Source organism: Cyrtonyx montezumae, unplaced genomic scaffold (genome assembly GCF_038088225.1).
Source record: "Cyrtonyx montezumae isolate F1298 unplaced genomic scaffold, pur_monq_1.0 scaffold_3, whole genome shotgun sequence".
NCBI lineage: Eukaryota > Metazoa > Chordata > Aves > Galliformes > Odontophoridae > Cyrtonyx > Cyrtonyx montezumae.
In genome coordinates, this window is record NW_027072034.1 from 109,879,422 (window position 1) to 109,906,299 (window position 26,878).

General features: G+C 37.6%; 1 protein-coding gene across 1 annotated transcript in view; it reads left to right on the forward strand.

The window, feature by feature from the left end:
• IFT56 (intraflagellar transport 56) overlaps positions 1 to 26,306 on the forward strand; it is a 45,742-nt gene extending 19,436 nt beyond the window's left edge. Inside the window, exons 8-18 of the mRNA XM_065742817.1 lie at positions 34 to 108; positions 1,267 to 1,369; positions 2,837 to 2,892; positions 4,732 to 4,785; positions 5,211 to 5,274; positions 11,762 to 11,850; positions 17,136 to 17,219; positions 18,737 to 18,806; positions 20,988 to 21,094; positions 24,598 to 24,731; positions 25,989 to 26,306. Of these exons, the coding sequence (XP_065598889.1) occupies positions 34 to 108; positions 1,267 to 1,369; positions 2,837 to 2,892; positions 4,732 to 4,785; positions 5,211 to 5,274; positions 11,762 to 11,850; positions 17,136 to 17,219; positions 18,737 to 18,806; positions 20,988 to 21,094; positions 24,598 to 24,731; positions 25,989 to 26,100 (948 nt within the window). The 3' untranslated portion in view covers positions 26,101 to 26,306. The remainder of the gene's footprint in view (positions 1 to 33; positions 109 to 1,266; positions 1,370 to 2,836; positions 2,893 to 4,731; positions 4,786 to 5,210; positions 5,275 to 11,761; positions 11,851 to 17,135; positions 17,220 to 18,736; positions 18,807 to 20,987; positions 21,095 to 24,597; positions 24,732 to 25,988) is intronic.
• Positions 26,307 to 26,878: the final 572 nt, after the last annotated feature.

Below are 26,878 nucleotides of genomic sequence, written 5' to 3' on the forward strand. Positions count from 1 at the left end.
ATTGTTAAAATTTTTGAATGTATGTAATTCCAGGCAGAACTCAAGAACTTGACAGACAGTGCCTCATCATCTTTTGAGTTTGGCAAGGAGCTCATTAAACATAATCTGGTGCGTAATGTACTTCTTGAGTTTCATGGGGTCTTCATTTGTTTTTAGAGTTTTGCTTGGAAACTTATGAAAGGGAATATTTTGAGATCTGCAAACATCTGAACCTCTGCTGCCCTGAAAGTCCCATTCTAGAAAACTTGCCTGTGTAATCAATGTACCATCAAGTTTGTTGCTGTTGCTTTTTTTTTTTAACCCTGGCATTTTCTGACAGTTTGAGACTGTGTCATGAAAATAGCGTTGCTTTTACACAGAAGGCATATCAAGATAATTCATAGACTGTAAGGAAACTCTAGCAAGATATTCTGTAGAGATCAGTCAGTTAGGATAGTGTAGAAGCAAGCCAGAGTGCGTGACCTTGAACTGTCAACTCAGTGTTGTCTACAATTGACTACAATGTCAGTGGAATTAAGATCACTTAGGAAAACGGTCTTTATCAAAACAGTATTTGACAAGGAGTGCATGGGGAAAAAGATTCTGACACAAGACAAAGTATTTATGTATTCTGCTGTAAAAGAATCACTGAGTACCTGTTAGTGCTCCCCGCAATGGTATTATTACTTTGCTGAACAATTGTCAATAGCTATTATTTATCAGGCAGTTCTTTGTCACAATAACACTGATTTCAGAATGGACTTCTGTAAGTTAAAATTATTTATTTTGAATGTGAGTCTTTTTGCCAGGAACTTATTGAGTAAGTATATTAGATTTATTTATTTATTTATTTATTTATTTATTTATTGTGGAGGAACTGCCATATAAAACTGAAGTATAAAGTACTGATCCCTTTATAGATCTAATGGCATTCTAAACAAGTGTATAATAGTTATCCTATTTTTTTCTCACATCTGTAATCATAAGGAAACTAATTTTGTACTTTTTCTCACTTTTATTCTGGGCTATATTTTATAAAATGTTTGGTATGTAACATCACAGCTTTGAGCTGCTAAAATCTGAAATCAGTCCATCTCTACTGATGAATAATGTAGCTGATATTATTTAGAATAAAGGTTGTTGTACATATAATTTTATTGTTGTATTAAGGCAGGATTTACACTAAAAACAGTACTGTTGACCTCTTCCTATTGTTAACATGAGAGTTAAAGAGATCATAAGCAAGATTGTAATATACAGTTATCAATATGCTGTTTTTATCTGCAGGTGGTGTTCCGAGGAGGAGAAGGAGCTTTGCAGGTGCTGCCTCCTCTGGTTGATGTTATTCCTGAGGCAAGACTGAATCTTGTGATTTACTATCTCCGCCAAGGTAAATATGCCTTCCTCTGGCTCTTTCATGAGGCGCTCTTCAGGGGTGATTTTTATTTATCTGATCTCAACTGATTACTCGCAAAAATGCTTTTTATTTTGCAGTAATGTGTAATATATTTCATTTTCAGTATCTCTGAGATACAGTGATGTAAAGAAATTCCCATGGCTTGCAGAGAAGGGCTGCAATTGTGTGTCATCAAATAAATCTATTTCCACAGAGAATTGGAGGGTTTGGGGGTTTGTAGAGGTACTAAACTGGTGAGATAGGATCTGGCTGTGGCAATATTATAGGGATCGTGTCAAAAAACCCTGCTAAAGTCAAGGATGTGCTACTGTTCCCTTATCTATATGATCAGGCATCCATTGGGTCCATCAAGACACTCTGGTAATTCTGCACTTGCTGCTCTTAGCAAATATTGTGTCCCTTATCATTGTAATCAATAGTATTGAAAGCAATATTAGTAGTATTATCAATTATCTTATTATTAACAACAGCATTGGGGAAGATGTGTTTCCAACTGATCTCTACTTACACAAAAGCAAAGTAAATCTCTGCATCACTTAAAAATCAGTCCGTTTACTCATTTGCTGTCAATCCTGCAATAATTTGAGTTAGTTTCCATTCTTTGTTATTCAAATAACTTGCATACTGAGAAAGGGAGGCTATGGAGTTAGGATTAAAATGTCCTTAAGCCATGTCTTAAAAGTCGTTCTAGTGTAGCAATATCAGTTAAGAATACTCTCGGCGACTACACAGCTATCTCTCCAAAACTTACAAGTCACTTTCACCATGCTGTATGGATGGTATGTACCATCAAAAAGGAAGCTTTGTTTGATAAGGGTTTTTTTTATATACAGCTGGTATAATGCTGTATTAACAACGTTTTGTCACTTCAAGGGGCAACTTTGTAAGCTTTAGGATTTTTTCAGTTACTATTTCTTGGGGAGATGGAAGGCTGCTTATTGAATCCAAACTCTGCATTTAGACTTTTATGCCAGTAGTGTTTTTACTCATTAGAAGTAGGATCAGGTAAGAGGTGCTGGACAGATTTTGAAATACTGATAAGAAAAAATGAAGTTTCTCTTCAGTAACATCTTACCTTATCCTTCATACGAAGTAAATAAATACAAAAAGAGATACGACAGGAAAGTAATGGATTTATTGTCTTGACCTTGTACTGTTGAAAAGGCAGCCACTAGATTATGAACAAGGGACCGAGTCACCTCTACTAGGAAAACTGCAGTAATAAAGAAGCTATTACTCACACCATGTTTGTTATTTGAATTCTAGAAAACCATCACCATTGTGATATAAATTCACAGTGATTTATAGGTACCTTTCTCTTTCTGTCTAAATGCTTTATTTCCTCTTCTGTGACTGTAGGGGAATGTTGTAGGGGATGAGTGATTTGTTCTAATACAGCATGCTGTGGTTTGTCATGCATTCTAACATCTGGTATTTCAGATGATGTGCAGGAGGCCTATAACCTGATTAAAGACTTGGAACCTACAGCTCCACAGGTAATTGGAAAATGATGTCATGGCACATAAATACAGGTTATAAATTGGTGAATTCTGCCACATACAAAACTGGTATCCTGCAGTTAGCTTGCCCCATTCCCACTCTTAAAACTCTCATGTTTTATCCTTTTATCTATGATAGATTTAACAGTCATCCATCCAATATTATATGTGCATACATGAGTACCTAGCATGTTTAGTACTGTACTGCCCAGGGTCTATAGAAAACGCAACTCTTTTTGTGCAGACTTGATTCAAGGGAGCTGACCATTACTGTGTAGATAAAAGCTCTCTTCCAACTACAGCTGCTTGTCACTTCTCCCTCAGCAATGACTATCACTATCCCTCAAGATCTGCTAGTGCAGCCACTCATGCGATTTGTCCTGAAGCCATTTCAATAAAAATGAGCTAGATTAGATTCAATGTGTTAAATAATAGGTCTCTTCTAATCCTATCTCACTTTGGCTGCAATGAGTGAAAACTGCAATGTCCCTTGACTGCTACTGTCACTTTCTTTTGTGGCTGTTCCAAAATCTCTAGTCTCTGATTTATTCCTCTTTGCAGTTTAGTTTCCAAAGATCACATAGCTGGGCATGAAAGAGGCCTTTCATGAGTGTTTGTGAGGAATAGATGGGAGGGGGGAGAAAGGAAAAGGAAAACCTCAAACACAGATCTGGTGGTTCTGTGCTGAGCAGTGTCTCCTGCTGCTTCCTTTTGCTTTTTCTTGCATTTTTCAGTATACTTACTACTTAAACAGTTATATATACTAAATGCTAAAACAGTTTTATACAGGTATTGCTTCTTTGGCCCTTGTTTTCTTTCTGTTTTCCCCACATACAAACTTGTATGTATACCATGAAATCACTTACTACTTGCTAAATTTTAAATTGAGAATCTTTGTGGGGTTTTTTTCTGTATTTTCTCATTCATGCTTGGAAGGAACTCCCCTTTAAGATGGCAAAACTACATGTATATCCTCCTATAGTTCTTACCAAATTTCTTCTTTGGCATGGAGTCTATAGGATTTAATTTTGCATCTGTAAGAGTTGATGTACTAAAATGATTCCTTAGCATGCTGACTATTACTTCCAGATTATTTCCTTGCAATTTGTTACTTTGTGTATGGTCTTTTTTTTTTTCCTCCTTTCCTGTTTTTATGTCTGAGGGATCTGTACAAGTTTATCAGGGGAACCTACTACAGCACATTCATAGCTATTTTGCTGAACTGTAAGATTTAAACAAGACAAATGAGTCTTTTACATGCTAATAAAAGCTTGCTCAGTGGAGAATAGGACTGTCTTTTGTAGCTTATAGTAGAGATTACAGCATACACTGTTCCAGTTCCTGGTTTCAGTAGAATAGCATGAGCACAAATCTCATGAGATTTTTACCTTGGTGAGGAACACTGAGTTTTGGAGCATGGGCAGTGGTGGTGATGGCTAACCAGTGTGTACTTTAAGTTGGATCTGTGCATTTACAGAACAATATTGCTCTTAATTATTAGCCAGATGGTGGTGAAGAGGACATAATGCTGTGTTAAGGTATAACTTCTGGTGCATCATCTTTGAATATGAAGTCTTATCAGAAAACAGTCTACGTCTTTGCAGCCCAAATATTTAGCAGAAGTGAGTAGGTAACAAATACTATAGATTTCTGCGGGGTGACTGTGATGCTGTACTGAACTACTTGTTCTTGTAATAATCAGCCATCAGTTAAACTGGTTGGGGATAGAGTTAACTTTAGAAAGAAAAATATGTAGGAGTACGCTGTTCTGTGTCCCTGAAATCTTCACTTTGCCTTTTTTGATTCTCTGTACTCTTTTATTTATTTATTTTCCAGGAATATATCCTCAAAGGAGTGGTAAATGCAGCTCTTGGACAAGAAATGGATTCGGTGAGTTAAGTCCATGAGGTTCTCCAACTTCTTCAACAGTATGGTATGAACAGATCTGTAGGGGCTGGAATGGAGTGAAAGTCATTTCACATTTACACTGCAAGATCTCTGAGTCTCTTCTTATTACTCCACACAGTTCTCAGTCCATAATGAATAAACAGCAAGTCTCTGTAACTACTCTTGAAAATAAACAAGCTAAATCTGGCTCCCCTGTCATGCTTCCAAACCATGTTTGCTTGTATAGTATTCCAGTGTATCTATACCTATACAGTGGCATAGTTTACCTTTCCTGGCTTTACTTAATCCTCAGGTTGCCTGCTTGTTGTTCTTCACTTCTTCCATCTGTTCCCCAGACCATATATCCAGTTAGTGTTGTAGTAACAACTCTGGAACTCATGTTGGATTTTTTTTTTTCCCTCTCCTAGAGAGATCATCTGAAAATTGCTCAGCAGTTCTTCCAGTTGGTGGGTGAATCAGCCAGTGAACGGGGTATGTTTGAAATGCTCTTTCTCTATTATGTAATCCCTCTTATGATGGTATATATTTGTATTTCATATACTCATCTAGCTGCTGACCATTAGCTTAACTAGCACTAGGCATTTTGTTGCTACAATGTCAGTTACAGGAAGTTTGATTTATGGTTTAAAATAAATTTACAAGTTTAAATTAGAAGGCTCAATTTGTTCCAAAACTTTGTCAGAATTCTGCCAGAAAAGAGGTTATACTTCCAACTGCAAGTCTTCACTTAGAGATACTGTAGTATCTTGTCTTATATTAATAATTCCCTCCATAGAAGCAGAGGACAGCAACATAACTAAATTAAGTGTGTTGCTGAAACCTTTACCTTTACAAAATCTTGTGGAAAAAACCTGACAAAGAAGAGCACACAAGCAATTCCTCCTTTAAAAGTGAAATAGTGTGATTTTTGTATCCTCAAATGATGGATGTGTGGAAGACAACAAACTGTAGATAGGAAGTAGAAGAAATAGAGTTCAACTGAGATAGCAAAAAGCAAACACATGAAAATCCAGTATGTGTTTCATTTTACATATATTAAATGTTTTTAAAATAGATGAGTAAAGTGGACCTCCAGTTTTTAGAAGAGGTGGTAAACCTGAAATCATTTTTTAAATGCAATAGGAAGAAGGTAATATATAGCATATTGTTCATATTTAATTTGCAACAGGGCATTACAAAGTAGATTATGACAGTGAAGAAATGTTTCTAAGCAGTACAAGAGCCTTGTCCAAAATAAGGTAAATGTGTTTTCTTTATCAGTGAGTAACACAAGCCTGTTTATGCTCAGATCATATGAGTTGCATAGTACTGAGGCTAAATTATTCACCCACCAGAGTAGATGGGAACAGTGGTTGACATATGAAAGAGGTAAAGATTTTATATAGGTAGATAATTAAATAATAGTTGAAGTTCTATTCTGCCTATGCTAACCTGGTCAATGGAAGACATGGCAAGATACAGGAGAAACATTTTGAATGAAAACTTTTCTTCTTTCTTAGAAAGAGATCACACAAGTAAACAGGTAACTCTTGACCAACACAGAGATTATTGCATAGGACTTGGTTTGAAATATTATGATCAAAGTTCGATTCTGTTACAGTAATCTGAGTATAATCAAATTCAAAATCCATTTGCTAACAAAAACATCAAGTATTTCTCCAGTACTAAATTTCAAGAAGGGAAGCTACATAATATTTCACTACAAGTTTTCTGTTTCAAATGAGAAGTAGCAGTGAAAAGGATAAAACAAACCTGATAAGAACACTTGAAAGAACCTCTTTTCTTCCTAAAGCAAGAGTTCATATTTATAATTAATAAGCTGTAGGAGGCAAACAAAGGCATTGCTCAAAATTAGTATAGGAGCTTCCACAGTGATGAAAGCTGTGGAAGAACATATGAAGCTGGGTAGTAATATGCAAATTAAATTCAGCTTTGCTAAATATGAAGTATTACATACGGGGGGGAAAAACAACTTTAACTGTATTTGCAAAATTGTCAGAAGCACTAGAAAAACTGAAGAGACTCTTAACTGATGAGGAAAGAGAGAACAAAATAAAAATAATTACTGTGTAATTGTACACAGTTGTAGTTCTCTTTCTTGAATATTGTAGGCAATTCTGACTCTTACATTTCCAGTGAATATGATAGAACCAGGAAGTATACATAAGCACAGCAAGGATAAAAGAAAGAGGACAGATTGTAGAACAAGGAGAGAGAAAATAAGAGGGTACAGAGCCTGCAAAAGTGATGGCTGAGTTTATTACACTTGCGACACAGAACATTTTAAATATGTAGTGAAGATGTACAGAGAAGAATTAGTTACTCTGCCATCCAAAGCCTAAAGAGTATTGAAATAAATAATCAGCAGTAATTAAAAACAAGCAGTACAAGTTACTTTTTCATAAAAGACAACTTCTTAGACAGAGCCTTGCAAGAACTAAAAGGTATAAAGAAAATCATGAAAGAAAAGTATGTTGACGGTTGCAAAATTTTTGGTTGTGGTTAGGAAGTCAGTCAGAGCAGATTGTTGGAAGCTGGGAAAATCATTATTTACCAAAACACACATTGTATGTGAAATCAGAACATATTCTTTCTATAGCCACCATATATTCTTACTACACAAACTTCTAAGCCAGACAGACTTTGGAATCCTTCCAATATGATCATTTTTATGTTCTTATGTTACTTAGCATATTAATCATTATGCTGAATATTTTTGGTCATTTTTAATATTTGTCTAGCTGCGTTTTGAAATGGAGAACAGAATTCTCACCTGTTTGTACACTTGGGCTTGTAGCCAGCCAGGCTATTCAAGCATGTAAGTCACACTTCAGCGCTTCCCACTGTGCCAATCTAGCAAAGAGTTAGAACCACTATATCATAACTTGACAAAGATCTCAAACAGACTTAGCTGCTCTGCAGACTTACAAAGGAAAAGAAGGTTGTGCTGATTAGAGTGAGGAAATCCTGTACTCTTTCTTTTCTTCGAATTGGACCTGTAAGGCTCTCAAATTTCATGTGGATTATCAAAAAATGAACATATTGAAGATTTGTGGTAAGGTAAGGGTTGGCCTTTTCTCCCATGTAACCAGAAATAGGAGTAGAGGGAATGGCCTCAAGTTGTGCCAGGGAAGGAAGGTTCCAGTCAGGAAATGCTTCTCCAAAAGAGTGGTCAGGCACTAGAATGGGCTGCCGAGGGAGGTGGTGGAGTCACCGGCCCTGGAGGTGTTCAAGAAACATTTAGATGTCATACTGAGGAACGTGGTTTAGTGGGAAATGTTGGTGATAGGTGGACGGTTGGGCTGGATGATCTTGGAGCTCCCTTCCAACCTTTGTGATTCCATGATTCCATGTGGAATATTTTCTCAAAACAACTTCCTGTCTTTCTGTCTTGCTTTCATTAACTGTAGAAATTCCATGGCAAGATGAAAAGAAAAGCAGTAAAAAGTTAGTTTATGAAGAACAGTGTGCTGTGTATTTGCAAGGTTATTTGGAGTCAGCAATTGAATCTGCTATTTTTAATTATATTTGTGACATGGAGCTTTGAAAAATGTGGAGCAAACAGTTCTTTCCAGTGTGAGATGAAATTCTTAGATATATGAGAAGTTATGTAATTTATAAGGAGTGGGAACACCCAAAAGCAAAAAATCAGGAAGCATTTAGAGCATAGTGGTCAGTACCCAACTGTTAAACACTATAAGTAACACCCAGAACAGCAGAATAAAGAATTTGTAATCCTGAATGACTCCTGAAATAGAATTGGCATTAAGAAATGATATGTAACTAGATTTTTACAGATAATTCCCATCCTGTAAATTATCTAATTGCAGTATCTCAACTTGGTAGAAAATGGAACCAAGATCATGTTTCTGAGATAATTTAAGGAGAAAATGTTGCTAGAGGAACATCAGTGAAAGTAGATTAAAATTGCCATTAAATACAGTGTTTGTGGTGCTGAACATAAGTTTTATAAACTACCCTATTATACTGCCAACGTCATGAGAACAGCATCTCATTTGTTTTCTGTGGTCCTCTTATGACCAAGGCAGCCACCTCTGGTATTAAGTGAAAAGAAGGAAGTATTTCTTCTGGGCTTGGTGCAGTCTTTTCTTTGAGGTATTCTTAGATCACTCTCAATAATTTTTCAGAGTGAGAACTTCATTCTCTTTCCACATAAGACAGTGTGGAGTAGAACTTTAAAACTTTGGTTTTCATAGGTTCATAAGGTTGGAAAGGACCTACAAGATCATCTAGTCCAACCATCCTCCTATCACTATCCCTACCCAACTACTAAATCAAATCCCTTAGCACCTCGTCTAAACGCTTCTTGAACAGCGCTAGGGACAGTGCCTCAACCACCTCCCTAGGCAGGCCATTCCAGTGCCTGACCACTCTTTCAGAAAAGAAATGCTTCCTCAGGTCTAATCTAAATCTTCCCTGGCGCAACTTGTGGCCATTCCCTCTTGTCCTGTCATTATTTATCAGGGAGAAGAGGCCCACCCTCTCCTCACCACAACCCCCCTTCAGGAAGTGGTAGAGTGCAATAAGGTCTCCTCTGAGCCTCCTCTTCTCCAGACTAAACAATCCCAGCTCCCTCAGCTGCTCCTCATAAGACTTGTGCTCCAGACCCCTCACCAGTTTTGTTGCCCTTCTCTGAACACGCTCCAGGACCTCAATGTCCTTCTTGTAGTGAGGGGCCCAAAACTGAACACAGTACTCGAGGTGCGGCCGTACCAGAGCTGAGTACAGGGGGATGATCACCTCCCTGCTCCTGCTGGCTACACTATTTCTAATACAGGCCAGGATGCTGTTGGCCTTCTTGGCCACCTGGGCACACTGCCGGCTCATGTTGAGCCGAGCATCAACCAACACCCCCAGGTCCTTTTCCTCTCTACATTCTTCAAGCCATTCTGCCCCAGGCCTATAGCATTGCATGGGGTTATTGTGGCCAAAGTGCAGGACCTGGCACTTGGTCTTATTGAACCTCATCCCATTTTTCTCAGCCCAGCTGTTCAGCCTATCCAGATCCCTCTGTAGGGCCTCCCTACCCTCAGGCATTTTGACACATCCTCCCAACTTGGTGTCATCTGCAAACTTACTGAGGGTACACTCAATTTCCTTGGCTAGGTCATCAATAAAGATATTAAACAAGATGGGCCCCAAAACTGACCCTTGGGGGACACCACTCATAACAGGACGCCAGCTGGACTTAACTCCATTAACCACTACCCTCTGGGCACGGCCCTCCAGCCAGTTCTCCACCCAGAGAAGAGTGAACCTGTCCAAAAATTTTCATGCCGAACTGTACAATATTTATAAATGTTTTACTTGTTTGGGTTTTGCTTTGTTGTCTTTTTGTTGTTGTTGTTGTTTCAATAAATGTATATGAATGATAGTATTCTGGGATAATAGAATATCCTGCCAAAATGTGGTTAGGAGAATAGATACTGAAATTCTGAAATTTAGATATCTCCCATATATGGGGGAAAAAATGCATGATTCTAGTAACTCGTTTTTATTGAAAAATGATATTTAAAGACTTAAAACCAGGAATGCATTAGCTTTTTTATATTATTATTATTTTATTTAAAATACTGAGAATTTGAGCCGTAAAAATTGAATGTAACAGGAAAAAGTGCATTCTTGTGGTACTTTCATTCTGATTACAATTAAAAAAAAATAAAGTGGAGAGACATTGAGGAAAAAGTGTTTCTCTTATTGTTCTGTCAAGGAATATATTTGTCACAGTATGTATGCCTACATGTGAAAAAGGGCTGGTAAGTATATGGGCCAGTTTCTGCTCCCAAATGAACACTGTATAAATAACTAAATGATTTTCTTAAGTTGGAGAACTGAAGGATGTTGTTCAGCCATTGATAGGGATTATTGTCTCTTTATGGAAATAAGACATCCAAGCCCAGTGGGCGTACAACAAGATAAAAAAATCAGACTGTTCTGCTTTCCTCTGCCATACATTTTGAGATCTTGCATAACACTTTCCAGCAATAATTAGTACCTTAACTTGGAAAGCAAAGTTTACACTGAAATTCCAGTAGAATGTCACGTTAAGTACCGTGGTGCAAAGTATTGTTCTTCAGATACAATTTTCTAGAGTGGATGGATTGATGATAACTAACCAGGAAGAGCAATTACTTCAGGGCTGTTGGTAATCTTAAGATCTTAGCTTCTGTCACTGTACCAACAGGCACAGAACAGCATGCTCTCTAACGACCTTGGGATATTGCCTTCATAGCTGCTGCTTGGATTCATCCATCTCTGACCACTCTCTGCTGGCTGAGTCGGAGAAAAAAATTGTCCTTGTAAACTCTTACAAAAAAATAAAATAAAACCACTGGCACCCGTTTGCGCTCATCTGCCTAACTTATGTATGGCAATATCACTTATGGGCAGTGTAGTAACCCAAGTGCGTGGAAAAATAATGCCTGTGTTGTATTTTAACTTGTGCATGTATTGAAGCTTTTCGATAATGTTTTTGGAGTCTGAAGATTGCTGTGTTACTGGAACTAAAATCAGAATGTATAGAGCTGCTTTTTGTCTGGGATAACCTAAGAATGTAATTCTAAAGCAAACGAGTATGAGGTCAGAATAACAAACTCAGACTTTGTGTCAAATGTTGTTTCCTGAAAGTAAGACTAATTCATGGTAAAAATAATGCTGCATAGATTTTTGTCATGGAAGAAGTCCTATTAAGCAGTTTGTTTCTGTAGGATGTGCTGTTTGAATACAGTCTTGTGATAGTTATTGTATGCTGTTGAGAAAGTTGACAAGATGATCTAATAGCTTTTCTAACCTCAAGTGTACTTCTTTGCCTGAGAAGGCAAGTTACATTATTTTCAGAAGTTAGTTGCTTTCATAGTGGCCAGCAATCTTTTCAGTGACCTCCATTACCACATAATTCTTAAATTGTACTAATCTGCATTTCTCTTTTGAATTTCAGATACCATTCCAGGGAGACAGTGCATGGCTTCCTGCTTCTTTCTTCTTAGACAGTTTGCTAACGTCCTGATTTACCTCAACTCTGTCAAGGTTAGTATTATTATTTAGCAGTGGTAGTACTATAATGCTTGGAATCGCTACCTGTGGAATCACACTATACTGTGTGAGACAGAAAAAAGATACAGAAATGTAATAGGAACATTGAAACACAGGAACAATGGTGCTACATAGTTGGTCAACAGAGGAAACGGATCCAAATGAATGGGAGCAGTTCATAAGGTAGCACTGTGCCGCGTGGTGGACACGATAGTCTCAACCTGCAATTTAATCATTATCAGACTTTCTGGAGAAAGATAACTAAAGGAAGACAATGAACTGATTTATGGCAGCATGAAACTATAAAGCAAGTGTTCTTTTAAAGATTTATTGAATGAGTGATGGAGATTATTGTCACTAGTTAAGAAGTGGGGATGCAAGTATGATGAGCGTGTGTAAGGAAGATAAGACGAGAAGGATTGTTGAAGTAATAAAGCTTATATTTTAAAGAGAAAGCAGTCACTGTAGGGCTAAGACAGGGCAGTATTACCAAAGCAGAAAGCTAAGAATGTTGTTTTTGCAGAAGTAATCCGAGTGGTATTCTATAGGTAGTATTGCATTTTTCAAAGTGAGGGGAGTTTACCATTACCAAAACACAATGCTATCAGATCATCTGCATTCAGTGGATTAAAATGGCTGTAACTTACATCAGATGTGAGGACCCAGAAATAGGTTGTAGTTTAGTCATGGTGTTAAGATATAGCCATCTTGTTCCAGTGATTGGAGACAAGAGTAGTAATAACTCTGTATTTGATATGAAGAGGAATGTGGATCTGAAAAGACACAATTTGGAAGATGCACTAGATGGGGAGAGAGCTGTGATGCTCTAAGGGAGGGGAGACCTAAGGAGTATGCATGTGGTTGTAATAATGCCAAAGCATGGGTGAAGAATGGCAGAAATGTAATATTTTTAAACTATTTCGGAGGAGAGGTCAATGATGAAATCCCAAAAGGCTGTAGCAACTGGAATAGCTCCAGCATAATGAGATGAAAAGATACCTATTACCCTAAACTGAAGTGTGTGTTTAATTGAAGAAGAGGAGCACTAGAATCTAGCAGAGAGGTTTGTTTTGCCTAATTTAGGCCATCGAAGAGTTGGACTTCGAGTTAAAACTGATCACTCTGTCTCAGTGTATAGCCAGTATGGACAGATTATAACTTTCAGAGGAGAATTCATCTTGTGTATTTCTTACTGTTATTAAATGGAATGAGTCACCCCAAAGATATGCACAGCTCTTAAGCAACTGGTTCCAACCTGGAAAGCCTACAGTTAAATGAGATTAATCATCACTGTCAGTATATATAGGAAGGCTTAGAAAAGGGGGAGTATAGTAGCATCTGGGGAGGCAAATGGAGTGATAATTAATATTGGAAAGTAAAGCATGGTTAGCATTTGTAAAGGAAAGAGTCAGAAGCAAGCAAGACGCTAAACAAGTTAAGAGGGTGAGAGTGGGCAGTGGAGTGATGAAAGGATAGAACAGAGTCATGAGGTAAGAGAAGTACAAAACTGAGGGGATTTGGTGAGACAACTCTGTGAGAGTATAAAGGAAAATGTAGTAGGAAACATTGGAAAGAAAGTCTGAAGGGGAAAAGAAGGAAGAACACAGAATATTCAGCGCGTTTCTTCATGAGATATTAGTGAGATTCCATACAGAGGGAAATACAGACCTAAAAACTGCCAGGAGGAAGTCAGAAATAGTGAGAGGTGCAGGTACGCAAACTTTCAATCCTGCTATATTTATCAACTGGAAGAAAGAGCATTCTTACTTTGTCAGATACAGAAGAGAAGATTTTGTCATGTGTGCCTAATGATAGGAGGGGCTATTTGACTGCTTGGTCTTTGTTTTTTTTTTCTGTGTCTTGGATTGTTTTTGTTTTGTGGGGTTTTTTTTGTTGTTGGTGGGGTTTTTTTTTGTTTCATTTGTTTCTTGTTTTAAATTAATTATATAGCTGAAAGTATGAAGTACTACTGTTGTATGTCATGTGTAAGTGGATTTTTGTTTGCAACTGAACTTCTCCATTCATAGTAGTAGTTTTCCAAAATCCATCATCAGTACAGCAGTGTATTCCACATCTGGTGAACAATGTTGTACATACATATTTTTAACTGTATACATGTTTTGACACATTTTTAGGCAGAGAGAACCTTTCTTAGCATTCCCTCAGTTTTCACATTTGTAAAGTGAATGTGTTATAAGGATGCAACAAAATACTAAGCGAAGTAAAGAAAGGTCAGTATAAAAAATACTGATGAGTTTCATTGCATAGTGGTTTACTCTTATTTGAAATATTTGAAATATTGGGCCCTCCCCTCTGCAATGCAAAAAGAAAAGTAATTGAGAGAATTATTAGAAATTGTAATGCTATCTTAAATTTAGAAGATAGGTATTATTTGCTATAGAAATGAGTGAAAATAAAATTAGTCAAAATGAAGATTGGTAAGAAAACAAAGGGATACAAAATGAAGATTAGAATAAACCAGTTAGATTTGAAATCTCTATTTGATTTTTACTGAAAACAATACATGGCTTGTTGGAATTACAGTAAACTCAGAGCATCTTTGCTAAGCAAATTAATTTTGTCCTTCAAAGCACATGGTTTATCATACTCATTGTCATGGCTCATCCTTCAGTTGCAAGTTTTTGGAAAGTTTTATAGATTGCATCTAGCAAGTTTAAAAATGATCAAGCCTAGTAAAACATATTTGTTAAATTCTTGAAGGAGTTTATAGATAATGGCACTTTGGGACATAGTGTTGTTGATAAAAAGCAAGGACTGAGGGCAGATGTCTTCTGCCTACTACTGCTTTCCTTGCACGTTTTTTTTTGAGGTAGAATGGAACTCATTATTTCTAGCTGAGTCTAACCACTGCTTGGATTCAGTTAGGTCATGGGAGTGAAAGTAGTTCTTCTTGTACCATTTTACAGACCAGGATTAGGTGGCTTTTCAGCCACCTTTGTGGTTTTTCATTGATAGAAAGAAACTTCAATACAATCTCTGCAGCTCCTTATATTGAGCAGTGCACTCTCTGAAGACTGTTTGCGTGATACTTATAGGAAATACTACCTTCATCTATGATTGATCAAAACAGCTTAAGGCATGAGTGTCTCAAAGGACACTTTATTATAAATGTATATCCAGCTGCTCTGGGGGTGACAGTGTAGCACTGAAGATCATCTGAGAAGACAATTCATCTGAGGAGATAATTCAAGCTCAAATGAGTTCTGGCCACAACGAATGCATCATTGTTCAATTGGGTATCTGAGTGTCTCATTGAAATAGGTGTCACTCAGTGCACAGTTTTGTGGAAAGACTGAAGGCCAATAAAAAGACCACAAAAGAGTGAAGTCCAGTGCACTGGACTGAAAAGAAAAAAAAAAGAAAAATACCATGTAGCTGCCCTGAATATCTTGCAACATGAATCCATTTCAACCAGTCTTGTTTTTGCAGCAGTTCTGGTCTCTGGCATTAATACAGCCAGGATAGGGTGACAGTCTTAGAGTTTGGTTGCTGACAGAGCTTCTTTTCAGTTTTAATTCAAAAATACAATGGAGGGTATTTGAACAGAAGGAACTATTCATGCAGTAAAACCAGCATCTTGCTTACCAGCATTGCTTAACCTGAGACTTGTGCTGATTCACACAAAACTATCATTGAGGAAGAATACAGTAAATTGTTGTAATTTTCATTTGTTGAAACCAGTTAATTCACACTAAGGGTACTGAAATGTTTGCACAGACTTAGTTTGAGATTCCTCCGTTTGGTTCGTCCTCTTGCTTTCACATAGCTTGCTGTATTCGCCTGCTCCTTTGGACCTTAGCATGGACTGTTTAGATGAAAGCTAGACATCTGGCAACTACTGGCAACTTCTCACCTCTTCTCTCAAGGCAGTGGCTATAGATATATGTGGGTGGGCTGGGTCTTTGTGACTGCCTGTGATGGGAAGGGATGAGGTTCCTCAAGTGTCCCTATAGAATGAAATTAGACAGAAAGCCCAGGCAGAGGGTCTTGTCCCTTGCTCACCATATTTTTATACAGTTCTAGCTATGCTTTTTACCTCCTTGCTCTTAGTGAGGGAGCAAATCAAAGTTAGCCAAAAACTGATCTTCCTGTTACAAGCTGTTTCTCTTATAGCTGTTATATAAGGAAAAACATTATTTTTCCACACAAATGGCTATTATCACAGAATCACTGAATTGTAGGAGTTGGAAGGGACCTCTAGAGATCATTGAGTCCAACCTCTAATTATTATGCACCCAAGAAAGCTTTCCTTGTGATGACTATGGACAGTGGATAAACCCTTCCTGCTTCTATTCCTGGTTTCTTTCACAGGCACTATACCTCTGCTTGGCTCAGATCCTCAGTCTATTCATGCTTGTTTCTGTGGTATCATGATCCAGTTTACCTATAGCAGGTCTGCCTGTGAGGCAGTGTGGTGACAGTACTGAATGCAGAATATGCTCAGTAACTTTGGTTGTTTTAATTATAATTTAATCTGGACATCTGACTATGATCAAATCTAAGCTTTTTGGGTCAAACCCAAACATCAGGCTAAAAGAAAATTTTATTTTCTGCTTTGGCCCACTTAGCATTTCAGAAGAGATGCAGACAGATCAACCTGATCTATCATTAACCAAGTGTGTCCTGTCTGATATTATTAGAGAACAGCTTAGTATTGTGCTAAGGGTGCCTGTAAGCAAGTCTTGAGCTTAGGAAAGCCCTATTAGAAGGTATGCTCCCTGGCTACAGCCCAGCACTGCAGCTCCGCCTCTTTTGTGTGATCCAGTATGTCAGACTAGCATCTGTCACATAACCAGATCCACAGGATGTCTTGTTGAACTTCTTGAGTAGTCTTGGAAAAACAAATTGTTAATCTCCTTAAGCCTTTAGGGAGTCAGCTACCTATTTACCACTGTAGTGGTGAAGTAAGTGGGAGGTGAATGAGACCATGGCAGCACAACATGTCTTCACATGACCAAAGTGAAAATTAGAACCATAAAAGCTGCCACTGCAATTTAGAGTGCGGAGTATTTTCCAGATATCTCATGGTTACTACTGCAGAATGTTCCGTCTGTGTTTGTGTAGTCACAAATGTAGGGTGGAAAGCCAGTCCATAATTTTCTACACACTGTTTATAAATGTACGTTCATAATGTAGGCTTTTCTTTTTCCTTCCTGTTGTCTTGATTGCTGTTGACTCAGAGTTGGGGTGGGGTGTTATTTTTAATCTTATTACACCATTTCTGTTTTTTCTTTCTTTCTGTGGCTTTTTTTTTCCAGAGTTACTTTTACAATGATGACACTTTTAACTTCAACTATGCTCAAGCCAAAGCTTCCATGGGCCTTTTTAGTGAAGCTGAAGAGGTATGTTTTTATTTGTTTTAAAAGGCAACAATAGACTCTTCTGTTTTCTTCCTTTTTTTTTTAATTCCATCTACATCTTCATTTTGATTGAAAATAGACTGCATAGAACCTTTGTAAAGGAACTGAAACTCACACTGAACACTATTTAGAAAAGATTTTCTTGCTAATCTTGTAATGCAAGGTATATGGAGAGTCATGCTGCTTGTGGTGAGTCACAAGAGCGCTTGCAGCTCTCTTTAATTGATCAAAGAATGCCTTCTTAATCAGATTTTTTTATACTTTGTCTGGGATCCCTGACAGTCCTACTGTTCAGATTGACTATAGCACGCTGAGTTAAAAGACAACGAATAGTTAAGAGCTGTTAGGTGTCCCTAGAAATTTGTATTTAAAAAAAAAACCAACAACCATGCAACACCAAAAAAAAAAAAAATCAAACATTTTCTTCCTTGGGGAGATGTGGGAGGAGAAGAGGAAATGCTCACTATCTTATTCAGCAGCATCCAAGTGCAGCTGGAAGAGATTAACTTCTACACACAGCATTTTCTGTCTATGCGCAGTAGAAACTTAATTACAACTAAAATATGCAGGAGCAAATAGCTATTATGAAGATGGAAGCTATGTTTTCCACAAGACTAGCAAAAGACGAATCAGAAAAAAAGCATATAGTCTGAAGTGGGTCATACAGGTTTTGTTTTGCTTTGTTTTTTGTTTTTTTCCTAATTTTTTTTTTTTACTCTGAATCTCTTCACGATGGAGCTCTTCATTTCTGTGGAACTCACAATTCCAGTACATAAATCTGCTCCTATAAGGATATTTTGTTGTTGTTTTTGCCAGAAGCATCCTAAATATTGTTACAGATACACCTGCAAAGAGGCATACATGGTTGGGTCGAGTTTTTTTCTGTGAATAAAGCCAGAGTGCATCTTAAAATGCGTAACTTCCCACACGCACACCCTTGTAGGTGCGGGATGTAATAAGCCTGTGTTTGTATAGTAAGTTACGAAAGACTTAATGTTTTGCCTCAGAACCTGACTGAAACCAAAAGGATAAAAAATGGCTTAATGCTCACCTAAAATGAACTCTGACATGCATGGAGAAGAAAGGCTCACGTATATAGTGAAACTTCTGGTATTTCAGGACGATGCTAATTTAATTGCACTCATTGCTTTCTAAACAAACAAGTTCCAAATACCTTTTCCCACAGGCCCAGTGTTCCTTTGTGCTGTTTGGGCTGTGTGGCCACTCACTGGCACTTGTTCAGAGCAGTCCACGCCCTCTGCACAGCTTGGCACATTGAAGCTGCAGGAGTCTCTTGATAAGCATTGCGGTGTTTGAGTTCTCCACCTACCCAACATATCATTATGACCCTGCAGTACGCTTGCAAACTCAGAAGTCTTCTTGTGAAGACATTGTTGCATGGCTTAAGCCTTACCTGCATGTTGAAACGAGGCAGGTCTGCCTTCTGTTTATTTAAAAGTACCTGCATATATAATCTTTTATTTTCCTTTTTCCTGCAGGTGTTCCTTTTGATCCAGAGTGAGAAGATAAAGAATGATTTTGTTTACCTTAGCTGGCTGGCTCGCTGCTGTGAGTCACTTTACTCTCAACGTTGCAGAATACAGATCCTCTTCTATTGCATCAGTCTTGGCAATCCACTCTCCTAATTGAATGTAATGTTGTAGGTGGATTCAGGACTTTGAAAGTGAAAAGCTGATTGTGCATTCAGTCCAGTGTGGGTGGTTATTGCACTTTTCATATGTCTGGTTTCACTAAGCAGTTACAGCTTCAGTGCTGTTACGGTACCATCAATGCAGTTCTGTCCTAATCAGTGAACTTTTTTCTTCTCAGTTGTCTACTCAATTGCTGAAGTGAAAATTTCACATCTTGAAAGACTGGATTAAAACTGTAAAAGGCTCAGAGTAAAACATAAAATAGAAGCAGCAATGCTGGGTCAGGCACAAGGGTCTGTACAGTTCCAATTTTACTGGGAGTTCTCCAGTGGCTAAGAGAATTCATGCTTGTTCAGCAGACAGTGTTCATTCCTTTGATTTTGTGCTGCAGTAGTTCTTGGACATACCTCAGGGAGTGCAGTACTCTGAATGCATTAACTTTTCTACAAGAAGTAGAATTAACACTATGGTATCAATTATAAATTTTATATCAATTTCATGGAATTTGCTATTTATTCCCAGGTGTGTCTTTTACCATTCTGAACTCCTCTTGAATTTTCAGTAGAGGTGCTATATTCTTATTTATCTTCAAATTTTCATTTTTCATTCCAAACAGCTTCTTGAATTTTTTGCAGAAGGAACTGTTTATTGATGAGTATATTGATCTTTTTGTGTCAAGTTTATAAATTATTATTATATCCTTCTGCATAAAAACTGCTATGGAAATTACAAAGCATTCTAATTCGTTCATGTCAGAGTATGATTAGGTATTGAGTCATATACAATTCAATCCTGACATATTTCCAAAGGGAAGAAAGCACTAGAGATACATCTTTTTTGGAAACTAGACAGTATCTTTTTGTTTAAGGTTGCACTATTTACATCAAATCCTTCCTGAAGAGGAGGTAAAAAGCCATTGAATGAGCACAGTAGTCCATTTCTCCAGATAGAAGGGTTTGTACTGGAAACAAAGTCATAGCTGTTGCATATACTATCAGGAGCTGATGAAACAAAAATCTGATTTGATGTCACACTGCTTCCTAAATGAGAACTGTCCATAAATCCTTTGTTTTTATATTGCCTGTTTATTGTTGATGATTCCCACTCATTCTACCTGCAACATATGTATAGGCACAGTGGGGATGAATACGAAAAGCTGAACAGTCCCTCTTTTGAAAAATTGTAAGAGTTCTCCATGTATGAGCAGCTATCTACTCTGTGAGTAGCTGTTAAGACCTGAAAAAGAAGGAAATACTTCATTTACTTTTTTATTTTATTTATTTTTATTTATTTTACCTCCCAGTACTCAAATGTGTCTAGAAGTAACAATATAAGCCTCATATTAATGGAATGATCCTTATCTTTATAAAAGAATTTTTTAGAATTCTTTAGACTCAAAAGTGCTAGTAGACATTTTCACTAGCTGAGATGGAAGATTCCATTTCTTTTATTTCTAACTGTATATTAACAGTTATGATTGAAGACCAATGAAAATTTCTCGTCACAAATTAAAATTTAAAAATAAGAAAAAATCTCAGGAATTTGGACTTTTTTTTTCTAGTAGATGCATAATGACATGTTTCATTGTGCTTGTAGGCTGTAGTTTTTATTTTATTCAACCAGTCCTTTGGTTTTTCATGAACCATGGGAATTCAACGTATAGATTGAGGTGGGCACCAATTATCAAAGATCTTATTTCAGTGCCAATGAAAATCTTTTTGTGCATAAGAACACAAAATCCTAAATTTCACCACCTAAATTGATTGTCCAGTTAACTGTCATGCATAAAAACCTTCTGTAATGCTTCCTGTTCTGTTGCTTATTTTCTTCTGAAATCATACAAACTGTGCTTGTTGCTGTACCTGTGAAATACAAAGTGAGGTGTAAACTCCATAGTTACTAGTGTTCTCTGATGAATTGCTGTTCTCACAAGGAAGGCAGAAAATAAGGATGTGTTTCCCTTCTCAACTTCATGCTCATAGGGTGAGGCATGTATTTACATTGAGCCAAGAAATTCAGAAAGGCCTATTCCACCTTTCACTGAGTATTGTGCATGGTGTATTCTTTTAATGATCCCAAGTTTTTGTCATTATTGCAGATATTATGAATAAGAAACCACAGTTGGCCTGGAAGCTCTATCTGAAGATGGAGACCTCAGGGGAGTCCTTTAACCTATTGCAGCTCATTGCAAATGATTGCTACAAAGTGAGTCTTCCTTTTAAAGTTGGATTAGAGCTTTTCCATGATTCTGCATCTGGATGCTTTAGAACTTAGCGTACAGCATGTTAATTAGGCAATTGCATAAGCAGCCTTTTTTTTTATTGTTTTTTTTTAATATTTCTCATCTTCGTCAACATTATTGGACTTCCACTTGTAGCAGTGGTATGGTTATTAATGTAGATAAATTGGCAAGGCTTAATCAGCATTTTAATCTATGGGTCTTCTTGGTAGACAGCCCAGTGACTAAAATACTAGCAATATATTGCATGACCTATTGATAACAATAGCATAGTCCACAAGCTCTAGTTCATAAAAAGCTGTGTTAGTAGTGAAGAGAATGTGGGAAACTGATTACTATTCTGTTTCAATTCCTAGTATCTAATTCTTCAGATGGTGTTTCTAGATAATGAGACTTAGCTCAGATTCAAGTTTGATTCTGTTCTGCAAAATGCGTAATAGAAAGCGTGAGCATGTATGCAGGATGAATGTAGAGATGTAAAGACCTGATGGTTTGAGAGGATTCTAAATGGTGCTATAGAAGCAAGGAAAAATGATTTGTGATTGGAAAGTAGAGTAGTTCACTGCTTTAAGAAGACAGATGTGAGAAAAGCAGAAGAGATGTAAATTTTGAGGAACTGGTTCAATGGAGATTCCTAATTTAAGTGAATAAACAAGAGTTAGCTGCTGATAGCATAAGCATATTAGAGATACTGTGACTCAACTTGCTGTCATAGAGGATAGTGAACTGAGTCTTATTGCAGACCTCTGTAGGATTCTCAGTTCAGCCAAGCTTTCCAAAGAGCAGCAGTACCTGCATACTCATCTATGACATTCTTTTTTTGCAGTTTTTTTTCATTTGACAAAGTAACATGTTTCTCAAAATCCTGAACAACTCATAACTGTAAATCAAAATCTATCCTGTGATCTTGAAAGCATTCTTCTAAAACTGAAAAAGATCCTCTCTTAACACATCTTTAAAGTATTTCGTTCACCATAGAATCACAGAATGGCTTAGATAGAAGGGACCTTAATGATCATCTTGTTCCAACCTAGCTGCCATGGGTAGGGCTGCCACCCACCAGCTCAGCTGTCCAAGGCGCCATCCAACCTGGCCTTGAATGCTTCCAGGGATGGGGCACCCACAGCTGCTCTGGGCAACCTGTACTGTGCCTCCCCACTCACTGAATGAAGAATTTCTCCCTCAGATCTAACCTAAATCTCCCCTCTTTTAGTTTAAAGCCATTTTCCATCGTCCTATTACTATCAGACCATGTAAAAAGTCAGTGTTCTTCCTGCTTCTAAGCTTCCCTCAAGTACTGGAAAGCCACAGTCAGATGTTCTTGGATCCTTCTCTTCTCCAGGCTGAAGAATCCCATCGTTCTCAGCCTTTCTTCGTAAAAGAGATGTTCCAATCTTCTGAGCATCTTTGTGGCTCATCCCGAGTGCAGCACTTTGTACTTGGCCTTGTGGTATGGGACTGTGTCAAAGGCTTTGTGCAAGAACAGGCAGACAACATCAGTTTCACTGCTTTTGTCTACCACTGCTGTCACTTCATCTTAAGGCTACCAGATTGGTCAGGCATGATCTGCCTTTTTTTTTTTCCACTCAAACAAGTGGCTGTTGCCTCTGGTATTTCCCCTGACTGCAATTTATTGAAAACAAGTTGACAATCAGATCTTACGTAAAATCTGTCTCTAGGCCATGTTAAGTTTCACTTTTATCAGTTGATACTTCGACTAAATTCTTCTCAAAACCATATTGTGCACTATAGGAGAGGCAGCTCCATGTTTTGTATTTGACTAGAGCTCTTAAAAGTTGCCTAAATTTTTTCAGGCTATTTATGTCTATGTATGGGCAAGGAATTTCATTTCAAAGGCTACATACTTAATGCAGTATTATAACCTATCTTTCTATAATATCAGCTGCGTCTACTTTTCCCACTAATTAGCAATTGCAACATATTGTTGAGTTTGTGTAGCATTCTCCAGTTGTTTCTGAAATGTTATATTATACCAGAGGTCTGCAAATGGCATCATAGCTGTAACTTAAGAAGCAGTCATGCAAGGCTTCATTAAACAGACTGCTGAAAGAACATACTTTAGCAAGGCTAACATCTATCTGAGACTAGGTGTAGCTGAATGCCCCTTTGCTGTCTGTTTTGATAGCAGTTGCTTGAGGAATCTAGCATGCAGGACTTCTGGCTAATTTCTTGCTTATTTTTCATGGAATAGATCATTCATATAGGAAGCAGCACATGTTTTGGGGTGAAGCAATTCTTGCTTTTATGTGAGGTAGAAGGAGGATTTCAGAATTGATATCTGCTTATTGGAACTACATCAGATGCCACTTTGGAGAGATCACTATTCAGTGTATTCTGAGCTGTCTGTTTATATTCATTATCTTTATTCCCATTCATTTAAGTGCTGTTAACCTGTGGTTAGCATTACCATGTATCTCAGGAAAAGGGAACTATTACTCATTCTTCAGTACCTACACTTCTCTGAGTAAAATATCCAAATGGTAACTCCCACAGCCTGCATCTGCTGAGTTAAAAAAGACAGCCACCAAAGGATGGGAGGTCTTCCCACGTTCTCCTCTTGGAAGATACCAGCCACAGACAATGTTGCTGCGCAGGCTTGCTAAACTGAAAAATATTAACAGTCATGGATAAGGTTCACATGAGGTTATAATGACTTGAAAAGCTGCAATTACTGCAATTGCTCCTTTATTACTGACTGTTATCAACCAACTTGCTTTTGTTCCCACTAACAAGTAGGGAGTCTAAGGAAAAAAATATAGGGTACATAGTCAGTTTTCCTATGCTTAAGAAAATTTTGGTGTATAGAATCACCACATCTTAATTTGTACTGCACTGTAACAGTGAGGCACAAAATTTAGCTCTGAGTTTTTCCTAAAGCACATGCAGATCCATCTCTGTGACTATCTTTAGATGAGAAAAACCAGTTCTGTTTTAGAATGTTAGGGCTAGTTTGGACTAGTGGTGGTTGGACTTGATTATTTTAGAGATCTTTTCCAACCTTAATGATTCTATTATCCTAATTTGAGTTGATGTTGTGTCAAGGACTTTGGTACAGTAGATATGACTGTACGTAGGGCAACTCATACATTAAAGTTAATGCTGATTTGGAGGGGAAAAATAAAAGTGGGTAAGTTCTGTTAGCTTTTATGTGTATATGATGAAAACAAGAACAGTGCTGATCATAACCAATTAATAGAAGTTCACAGTGCAGTTTGTCTATATTTTCTAAGACATGTAACAATAATGTCATAATACCATGCGTTTCCCTACATAGAACTGAAACGTGCCTGTTCTGTGTCACTTGCTGCTAGAAGAAAAACAGGAGAGTAAATGAACATTGCTTCTGTGACTTATTGCTGATTTCAGAAAACTGAACTCAAAACTTATAATACTCTTCTGAAAAATGGTCATACAGTCAGGAATATGCAGTGATTCTCTTCTTATGCAGATGCATCAGTTTTACTATGCAGCCAAAGCATTTGATGTTCTGGAGAGGCTGGACAGTAATCCTGAATACTGGGAAGGCAAGAGAGGTGCTTGTGTTGGCGTCTTCCAAATGATCTTAGCTGGCCGAGAAGCAAAGTGAGTATTCTTTATTGTATCTGAATTTATTTTGCAATTTTCCTATTTCCAATTAGGTACAAGCTAAAATCTTCATCTTAGTTTGGGAGCAATTATTTATTCCAATTACCTGTTGATCAGTTGGAGAATAGAAACTCTGTCCAGTGGTTCCACAGTGTTCAGTTTGAATTGCATCTTCTGCAACAGCAGTTAGAAAATATGTGGTAGAGAATATCTTGTCGGTGAACGCTATGAATTGTAGGCAACCAAAACATACTGGTCATTATACCTAGTAAGATAAATTATCAATGTAATAACTTTGTGTCCTGAGGGAAAAGACCTCATTTCATGTCGATGGCCTAAGAATGGAAAACTGTCCCATGACATTTTAAGGTTCACAGAACAGACATAAGGGAATACTTACTCAGCACTTGAGGAAGGATGTGGTTTCTCTAAACAATGACTAAATGAGAGACCGCTAAAATTTGCTAAACTTTGCTTTCTGAAAACTGTCAGTCAGAGATAGTTATTTGATGAAAGCTGAAAGGAAACGATCTGTGTTACTGATCATTTCACTAAATGGAAGAATAAGAGTGAGCAGTGAGGCTGTATTTAAGAACTGTTCCCTTGTGAATATTCAGCTGTGTTGCCAGATGGCCATTCTCCCCTGGCTGAAGTTGCCATTTCGTATATGACTGAAAGGTGTGTATTTTTGCTTCTACACATTCCTTGTATTCCCTTCTCTGCTGGAATGGTCTCATTAGCAACTACATCCTTCAAGTGTCCTTTTGGCAAGTGCTGCAATAGATGCAGTAAAATATACATAGCTTGCCTGTTTTACATTATGCACACAAGCTCTTGTTGTAAAGTAGCTAGCAAACTGCAGGTTTGTACTGGTTTATCCTATTGGTAACGTTCGTTTCCATGGTATTTATGCATTAATAAATTGTGAAGTGCTTTGGTCGCATTAAACTAGATGTTGCCCTAGCTACTTACTGTAGCAAGTAAGTAGCATAAAAAAAATTGTTTGTCTTCTTCTGGGTAACTGTTTTGCAAGAGTAGAGATTTATATATATTAAAACTGTGTTGCGGTTGCATACAAGACTTTGTTTTTTCTCTCAGTATCTAAACTGCTGTGTATTTTTGCCTATTTCTACTCTGTAGACAAATGGATCACTCTACTTATGAACCATGCTGTACAAAACAGTTTGGACATTGGTGCTTGTTTATTTTCTCTGTTCTCACCCACATTCAAATGTTTGCTTTTCGCTTTCGTAGAGAGACTCTGCAGGAAGTACTGCATCTACTGAGAAGCACTGGTAATTCTCAAGTAGAATACATTATCCGCATCATGAAAAAGTGGGCCAAGGAGAACCGAGTCCCTGTTTGAGCTAGTGCCACAAAATGAAAGGGTCAGTTACTATTTTCTGTGTCACTGTAATACATGGGGTTTGGTTTCTCCCGTGCATCTGGGTATTTCCTTCTTTGCAGGACTTACGGACATGAAGCAGTTGACCAGGCTGAGCAACAATGTAGTTCAGTGACACTGCAAAATATTCTACAAATTTTTGTTGTTTAGTTGTTGGTGGTGGTTGGTTTGTTTGTTTTCATTCATTAAAGCATTATCAGTTATTTTTTCCTGTTGCACAAATCTATGTTCCTTCTAAGTTTCTCAGTTCTTCATTGTGATTCCAAATGTCTACCAGTCAAAACAGTCCTCAGGTGTTCCCCAGATTTCTCTGCACAAGTTAATGGTCTGCTTTGTGGGTTTTTTTCAGTAACTATTCTGGCCTCTGGAGAATTGTTAGACGACTGAGATAAGTCTTATTCAGCAGGTAATGGGATGAGGCAGCTGGAGAGGATGACTATGACAATCAAAATAGGATGACAGAGAACATGTGGAGTTGTATATATTACCTGCCTAGGGTAAAATACAAACTATATTCTGAGCGCTGTCTTTTTCTGGATAAATCGTCTTTTTTATTTATGTCTGAAAGAGTCATTATCACTCTTAACACTTAATTCTGCAGATGAGGTAGCATCTATTTCAGTGCATGGAGGTTTGACTGACCAGAGTGTTTAGTCTCACTTTGTTGATGCTCCAGATATCCAGAGCTTAATCTTATAGAATAATTTCCTTCAGCTCTTACTACCCTAGTTACAAATAA